Genomic DNA, 9,028 nt, shown 5'->3' with positions numbered 1-9,028 from the left:
TGCATACACATGTACACACCTCCACATGCATATACATACACATACCTCCACATGCATATACATGCTCATACCTCCACATGCATACACATGCACACACCATACACACGTGCACAGAAAGGTGTGTCTCTATAAGGAGCATCATATTTAAAAACTCATTCCCACCAAGAAGGAAACGGCTCTCCAGACGACAATATTCTGACATTTGTTTTGAGTTTTGCCTGCTTTTCTTCACTGGCTATATCGTTCTTTAACTTTTATAAAGAAAAAAATTAAAAAGCTATACACTGTGTCAAAAAATAGGAGGGGGGGAAACAGGGCTCAGAGAAAAGAACAAAGCCGGTATTTCTGCCAAGTCCTCACCTCAAATGCAGCACAGGATTTGATGGGGTAGAGGTAAATGTTGGTGACAATGTGGGACCCCGGGTCCCCATTCAGGATACCTGCAGCTTTGTCTTGAGGGGTCTGCTGGAGGCTGCTGGCTTTGCTCAGAGACGGGTACAAGGGCATGGTGCTTATGTCAGGATGGGAGCCATTGCAAGCTGCAGGGTCTGTGCAGGAACCTTCCTGAGGTGAGTGGCGGTCACTCTTTGAGGATAAGACTCCGGAGTCATTAGTGCTGGCTTGAGGAACAGGCTGGCCACCAGGTGAGTGGAGGTAGGTAGTGCTGATGAACCTGAGAAAGGCCTGGGCATCTTCTAGTGTGGACATGTATCCAAAGGAAATCCTCACAGAGCCGGTGGGTCGTCCATCTATAATGTCAACATCATCCCCACAGACATGACCAGCCTAGAATCAGTCAGATACGTCAGCCAGGCTCATGATCCGTGGATAAATTGGAGAAGAAATATTTTAAAAATAAATTGTCTTTATTTTCAAACAAACTCAGGAAGACAGAATTGCTGGGTATCTGAGAAACCATTCCTACTCTGCAGACCCAGGGACACACTGCCTGGGCCTCACTTTAATCAGCTGTGAGTTGGAGCTGATGCCAAGCTCAAGGGCCTTTTAGAGAGATTAACAGCGATGCTTCATGAAGAGCATTTTCCCAGAGGACTCATCAGACAGACCAAAGCTTCAGAAGCACCAAGGGCTCTACTTCACGGTGTTCCCAGGCCAAGACAGAACACCAACTGGCCTCCCTCAAACGACCTCTCTAAGTATCAGAGGGAAGCTGACACCCTGACAGCAGTCCTTTGGAGAGGAGAAAGGCCCACCATCCCAGAACATGACTCTTAAAGACCCAGGTCAGCTCAAGTACCCTGTCAGGATGGGCAAGGTGAGGACACTCCACCTCCAAGCCCAGCTGCCTGGTGTTGGTGACAGGAGTGTATACATTAGATGCTCAGGGCACCTCCTTACCCCAGGCTAACACTCACAGAGATGTGACATAGCCTTCCACCACCCATGCAGAACCATGGCCAGAGCTGCAAGCTCTGAGTTCTGTACCTCTCGCTGCCTTCTCTTTCTCTTCTTTTCTCCATCTCCTCTTTCTTCCTCTCTCTCCGTCTCCTGTCTCTTCCTTTCTCTTTCACATAGAGAGTATATTTTTCTCTTTTGATTAGTCCTTTAAGAATTTTCTATAATATATTTTGAACAGTCATACCCCTCCCCCAACTCCTCTCATCCCCCTTCCCTACCCAATCAACTTTGCATTTTCACAAAGTTTTTTCAAATATATATATAATTTATTTTTATTTTATGTGCATTGGTGTTTTGCTCACATGTACATCTATGTGAGGGGGTCAGATCTTCGAGTTACAGACAGTTGTGAGCTGCCACGTGGGTGCTAGGATTTGAACCTAGGTCCTCTGAAAGAGCAGTCAGTGCTTTTAACCACTGGACCATCTCTCCAGCCCCTGTAACTTCTTTTTATGAGCCTTTAACAAGTAGAGTTTGTGCTGCCCATGTATTCATAGATATTTGACTATCTTGACTGGGGCATGTTCGACCTACCAGTACTAGGCCCATTCTCTTTCTTAAAAATAAAACCTAGCTCAGAGTCTGGAGAGATGGCTCTTGCCACACAATCCTGGTGACCTGAGCTTGAACCCTGGAACTTATGCAAAGGTGGAAGGAAAGAACCAACTCTAAAATGTTGTTCTCTAACCTCCACATGTACAACGTGCCCCAAGTGTCCACATATCATGTATACACATATGTTACATTAATATAAACATAAATAATAATAATAAATTATTATTATTATTATTGATTGGGACTTAGCACATGCATATCCAGTGGCAAGAAAAAGAAACTCAAATCAGCAACTATTGCAAAATACATAGGGCTCTTTGCCGCTTGCTAAGGTTTGAAACTGGAACGCTCCCTGCCCCAATAAGCTCATGTTTGATCCTTGGCAACCCATCTGTGGGCACTCTTTTGGGAGGTTGTAGAAACACTGAGAGGTGGGACCCAGATGCAGGAAGCAGGTCACTGCTCCAAGGGTGTCCTGTCTTGCTATACACTTCCTACAGCCCTGTCAGTGAGCATCTCTCTTCTGCCACACTCCTACTGCCGTGTCCTGCCTAAGCACTGGGGCCAAGTGACCATGACTGAACCCCCTGAAACCAGGAGCCAAGCATGAGCTCCTCCAGGTGAGTCTTGCATTGGATGTTCTGTCCAAAAATGAGAAACTATTTGGTGAAATGCCTCAAAACAGTCCATGTGTTCACACAGGGGGAGGCGGGGAGAGGGCAGGGAGGGGAGGATCCTGGAGCCATGAAAGGGTTCCACCCACTCCCAGCCTGGAAGCTAAGTGTGGTGGGGAGGTTGTACCCAAGGAGGAATGAATGGGCAAGGATGTGTAGCTGAATGTCTCCCACTAACATTACATTTTTAACCCCAGGCCATCAAGACAATTCATTGGGTTAAAGAAACCAAGCCTGCAAACCTAGATTTGATCTCCAGGAGAAGGACAGAACCAACTCCAGCAAGTTGTCCTCTGACCTCTCCACACACACACACCCATAAAAGTAATGTAACTTTAAAAATTACTCTCAAAGTAATGAGGCAGAACATACTGCCATAGAGCTAATAACGTCAAGTTCTTTTCTATTTTCTCAGCCCCTTTTCTTTTCAGTCCATCCACAGAGTGGGCCTGGCAAGATGGTCCTGAAGAGACAGCCTCCACCAGGCTCAATGACCAGCCACCACACAGCCTTGCTGACTGCAGTCTGTGTGGCCTACCGGGTCTTGTACTTACCTGAAAATGTTTCTTAACCATCTCCTCACTTAGCCCCAGGTGCCTCTGGCAGGCCCCCAGGTTACAGAAACAGCCAGTCCTCAGGTGGATGTTGTACAGGCTAGCCATTTTGTCCACCTGGAGAGAAAGGCGACATGACGTCAACGTCAGAAATGTCTCGTTTTTGCTATGATCGCCTGGATCAGAATTCTGGAACGGCAGTGAACAACGCTTTCCTAACAAAAACATGGTGAGTGATGTGAGTCTGAATGCTTGCTCTAAAATCCATGGCTGCTATATGGCAAATATGAAATGTTCCTCCACATTGGCCACCATGGGCTGTGACCACAGCAGATCCCAGCGAGGTGCTGTTCCGGGCAGCACCAGCTTGGCTCACAGCCTGTCTCAAGCATAATGTGGGTGTTCTATGACATCTAAGGCTGGTTTCAAGTTTCTCCAACTTCAGGTTCAATTAGGATTACTGTTCACGTGCTTAAACACTTGGTCCCCAGCTGTTGGTGCTGTTCTGGGAAATGCTGAGACTCTTGGTAGCTGGGGCCTCACTGGAGGAAGGGGGCACTAACATGTGAGCCTTTGAAGTTGTAATCCAGCCCTTCCTCCCTCTGCTGAATGGTGCAGATATGAGGTACCCCGGTACAAACCCCAGCCACCGTGGATCTGACATCCACTATCCCTCACCTCAGTGATGGATCCTATCCCTTAACTTGTGTGGAGAGCCTCCATCCCTAAAACCACTTTAGCCAGGTATTTTATCACCATGACAAGGAAGGTAACTGAGAAAGAGATCTATAGGTCTATTCAACATTTGTAAGGTGTTCTAGAAACCAGAGTTTATCCAGCTGAAGCGCACTTGAGAAGATAACAAATTCAGACCGAAGTCTAAACTAAGAACCTGTGTATTTCCAGTGAGACTCAGAACAGTGAGCAGGACTGGGGCCAATACCAGCTCCTTCACATTGGCCACCACTGGCTATGACCACACAGCAGACCCCAGTGAGGACAGCCCCAGCCTGGCTCCCAGCCTGCCTCAAGCATCATATGGGTGTTATAAGTCCATTTTCAAATGTCTCCCAACTTGAGGATTGCTGCTCACTCAGTCCAGGTGCTGTGACTCTCTGCTGCCCCCTGGAGGCTATAGGATGTACCCTGACTGGTCCAAAACTCCCAGGCTCAAAGGAATTCTCTGGCCGCAGCCTCCAGAATAGCAACACGCCACAGTGCTCAGCTAAGCAATAGACTTCATTTGAGGTGTAACAAAGATGCGGGTGTTCTGGGACATTCAGGGAGAAATAAGCAATATCTCCCAGATTTAGCTGGGTCAGTTCCAACTCTAGCCATTCCCAGTCTGCAAACCGTGGTTTCCATCTTTCCCAATTTGGGGGCAGAATTCATGCAGAGGGCATGTTGCAGAAACTACTTTTAACCAGCCCACAGATCCTTTAAAGTCATTTCACGCATAAGCTAAGGCAGAAACGAGGGCTTCTTCGAAGCTGGGTGAATTCCTGGTGATGCTTCTTTTAAAACAACAAAACAAACACATAAAAGAAGGAGGCTCTCTGGGCTCGACCTCACGCCAGGAGATGCTGGGGTGTGGTCGGATGTATCTCTGTGCTGCATGAAGTGACCTCAGCTGTCTCAGCTATGGTGTTCTGCTTTTCTGTCTGATTTAGGTGCCTTCTTTTTCAGGCAAGTTTCCATCTGCTCCCTGACCCTTCCTCTCTACCTAAGTACAGAAGGCTAAAGACATATACAGCCAAGCTTGAGCAGAATCATGTACCCGTGAAAGTTGTAAAGCCCCTGAGCTGACGATGGTGGACATGTCTAATGCCCACCCTCAGAATGAGGAAGCAGGGAGATCAAGAAGAGTTCAAGGTCATCCATGGCTATATAGTGAATTCTACACCAAATGTGTAGACTTGACTACATGTGACTGTGTATAAATAAACAAACAAATGCCTCTGAGTGAGGCTGCCCCACAGAGCCTGGGCTTTCTCACAAGCTATTCCTGGGGACTTTTAAGAAAATTTCAAAAGTCAGAAAGACTTCCAAGTTTAGACAAGAACATTGCTCGTATAAAAGGGACAGTAAGAAGAATAAAGGAAAAGCTGGACCTCGTGACTTGAGCTAGATATAGTGGCTAACACCAGCAATTCCATCACTCGGGAGCTAGGGAGAGGACTGCTATGTGTGCAAGGCCAGCCTGACTACAGTGAGACTCTCCCTTAAAAAATAAAAAGATGAATCAAATCCCACCTGGGAGTAGCCAATGATCTTCCCACCATCATCCAGCACATTAAAATTGATGATTGGACCCTGGACATCAGGGCTGCTGAACTCAGAATCGCTGTAAATGCGCACCACAGGGGCCCCGTTGGGGTAGCGGAGGGAAGACAGAGCAGAGTGGGTGTACTGCACCAGAGCGAAGGTGTGCTGCTGTATGTTCACCATGCCGCCTAGGGACAAGAGCATAGGAGACGTGAATGGCCTTAGACACGGACTTCACATACAAGTTGCTCGCTCCTGTCTGACACATGCTTATTACAACTGGTCAACCCAGACCTCCAGTTAATGACTTTAAATATAGCTTTCCTTATGACAAAGTTGATGTGTTTTTCATATTTTACCTTTGGTTTTATCTGTAAACTGTATATATAGTACCTGCAGAGGCCAGAACGGGGATTCTGATTCTGGGACTGCAGTTAGAAACACTTGTGAACTGCTGTGTGAGTGCTTGGTGTTGAGCCTAGGTCCTCTGGAAGAGCAGCCAGTGCTCTTAACCCCTGAGATACCACTGCATCCACAAAATTGGCACTGAATAAGTTTGTCTTCGTTGTTTGCTATGAGGTATTTCCAGAGGAATTCTTGTTACATTCTTTTAAATATATAATTATATACATCTTATATATCATATATACACATAGATATATTCATATATATGTATATTTGTAGTTACATATATAGTTACTTAAACATTCAGCTATTTAAAATCTTTATTAGCCAGTGGCAAAAAAAAAAGTATGTAATATTTTAATCAATTTTTGCCCTTAATGGTTAATTTTTTGTTCTTAATGGTTAAATTGTTTTAACATAATGCATAGCAGCTAAGTATACCTACTGTCAAATGAATAAAAACATGGTAAGCCAAGTGAATAAAGGTATTATAACACCTCTTAGATCTTAACCAAGTGCCTGGAATAGGCAAATTCATATAGACAGAAAGTAGATCCAGAGTCCCTCAGGAGTGGAGAGAAGGGAATGAGATGCTGCTTAACTGAAGCAGATGCTTCAGTTTGAGATGGTCAAAACGTTTGGTTATGACCAGTGGTGGTGATCTCTGTACAGAGGACCAGTGGTGATCACTCACTGTACAGAGGACCAGTGGTGATCTCTGTATAAAGGACCAGTGGTGATCTCTGTATAAAGGACCAGTGGTGATCACTCACTGTACAGAGGACCAGTGGTGATCTCTGTACAGATGACCAGTGGTGATCACTCACTGTACAGATGACCAGTGGTGATCACTCACTGTACAGATGACCAGTGGTGATCATTCACTGTACAGATGACCAGTGGTGACCTCTGTACAGGTGGGAGAGGTGCATCAGGATGTCTGATGAGCAGAAGCACCTGCAGAGCGCACACAAGCTCGCTAATCTGGATTTGATGCTTGGAACCCATGTAAAAGCCAGATGCAGTGGCATGAGTCTGTCATCCCAACGCCGTACAGTGTGAGGGGAGATGGTGCCTGAGATCTGCAGAAGCTTGCAGGAGAGCTGCTGGGAGTACACAGCACAGCAGCAGAAAGAGCCCAACAGACCCTGTCTCGGACCAGGGAGAAGGAGAGAACATAAAACTTGCCCTCTTACACACACACACACACACACACACACACACACACACACGCACGCACGCACACACACACCCACTGAATAGTAACTGCCATGCCACATAGTTCCAGAAGCTCTGGAAAGACTCTCTAATGGCATAGCACCCCAGGTGACGCCTGGCTCACCAGACATTCTCTACTCCAGTCACAGGCCTTCATGTCTATCCCCATAGCAAGAGGTGTGGCTTCTGCCTGTGTCTAGGCACCTAGAGCTCCTGTCAGGAAAAAGAGCATACATCCTACAAAAGGTGCTGGAGGACAGAGTGGCTGGGACCTTGAGGTCAGGCATTAACAAGACCTGGATTTACATTCTAGCCTTCCCGGGTACCAGCTTGCCAGACTGGGAAGGCATTCAGACTCTCTGAGCATCCACTCCACTGTGGGGTAATATGGTTTGTCGGCAGCTCCCTTGTGGGGCGGTGGAGAAAATCCAAGCAGCTGAGAGCTGAGGAGACCTCAGGATTGGTAGCATGCCTCCGCCAGGTCACACCATGCAGTAACTAATCTTTGTCTCTTGAATGACCCCTGTTCCGATGTGTTGTGCCTGGCAAGGTGGACACCAACCCTCCCAAGCCCTCCTGAGTATACTCAGAGCCGTTCTGAAGACATTTAGAATCAGACTTCAGTGAACGGAGACTCCAGCTACTTAGCACGTGCCACACATTTCCCTGAGCCTCGTCGCCTTCACCTTCAGCAGCACCACAACTATAGTTGGGACCTCAAAAGGACACAGGCAGCAAAGCCTCAAGTCCTCTTGGGTAACTATGTCTACTGACTGACCTGTGAGGCGCTCCAGGGCATCAAACCCATGCTTCAGCGCTATGACATCAAGGAACGAGATGGTGCCATCTTCGAACCTGTAGAGAACAAGGTATCAGCCCTTGGTCAACACATTCCACGTGCGTTCTGTGCTAGGTGAGGACAGCTGGGCATAGGCCTTACAAAACTGGCTCTCCCCTCCGTGGGAGGAGTTTTGCATGCCAAGACCTGTCTGGCTGCCTCTGGCCCTGACCAACTCGGCAGCCTTCCAAACTACTTCAGACTTCCTAGGGTGGGCTTCAGCAGTGACAGGGGGCACTAAAAGACGAGAATGAGACTTGAATCATGAATGAGACACACTTTGCAAATCTCAAGAGGAAGTTGGACAAAACTGACCGCGAACTCCTGAAATACTGAGCTCTGACCACAAGAGGGCGCGACTGACAAATCACCAAGTCGAGGATCCCACTCACCGGAGCCCGGCTTTGACAAAGGAGTCTCTAGTTCCAAAGTGTATGGAAGCACAGGTTTTGTGTTAAATATGAAAATATCGTTAATGTCAAAGATTTGAGCCTTCCTTATTGACAGAATGGTTGCTGTGTTTACATTTCACCAGCTTTTTCTTTGGCTCATCACCGATGGTTCACTGTGCCTCTGGCACTGTTCCAGGTGCTAAGTATACACATCGGTGACCTGATAGGCAGACTCGTTTCCCACAGCATCACCTTCTATAAAAGAGGAACAAGGCTCAGCAAGCACAGGCAGAGAAAACAAGCAGCCATCACCCCAAGGCAGGACAGTACAAACGCAGAGAAGGCGGGGCCGGCCTGAGTCCTCTCTAATGAAGGTCTAAATGGAGGCTGAGTAGACCTTCGGAGGAGAAAAGGAGACGTGATGATTTCCAAGGGAAACAGCATTTTACAAAAGGAATCTGCATGGTCCTTTGCAGAAACCCAACACACTACCAGGAGTGGCAGGATAGTAGGACAGTGGCAGGAAACTGTCAGAGAAGCAAATGTGACAGGAGGCAGAAATGCTGGATGGCTCTAACATGACTTCAGCAAAACCCATAAGAGCAGGGTGGGATTGGGAGGACCACAACTTCAAGGTCACCCTCAGATGCAGAGCAGTGTGGAGGCTAATCTGGGTTTTGCGACTCAGTCTCAAAAAAAAAAAAAAAA

The 9,028-nt window shown here is 47.1% G+C and overlaps 1 protein-coding gene across 1 annotated transcript in view; it reads right to left on the bottom strand.

Annotated features, from left to right (window-relative positions):
- The window catches only part of Mocos (molybdenum cofactor sulfurase), a 48,355-nt gene that overhangs the window by 22,564 nt on the left and 16,763 nt on the right, over positions 1-9,028 (bottom strand). Inside the window, exons 5-8 of the mRNA XM_031365150.1 lie at positions 7,869-7,945; positions 5,456-5,655; positions 3,203-3,319; positions 361-786 (exon numbers count right to left, since the gene is read on the bottom strand). Of these exons, the coding sequence (XP_031221010.1) occupies positions 361-786; positions 3,203-3,319; positions 5,456-5,655; positions 7,869-7,945 (820 nt within the window). The remainder of the gene's footprint in view (positions 1-360; positions 787-3,202; positions 3,320-5,455; positions 5,656-7,868; positions 7,946-9,028) is intronic.

The sequence above is a fragment of the Mastomys coucha genome, unplaced genomic scaffold (assembly GCF_008632895.1).
Source record: "Mastomys coucha isolate ucsf_1 unplaced genomic scaffold, UCSF_Mcou_1 pScaffold13, whole genome shotgun sequence".
In the NCBI taxonomy this organism is placed as follows: Eukaryota; Metazoa; Chordata; class Mammalia; order Rodentia; family Muridae; genus Mastomys; species Mastomys coucha.
The sequence above is the reverse complement of the archived record's forward strand: the minus strand, read 5'-3'. Positions and strand labels throughout refer to the sequence as shown.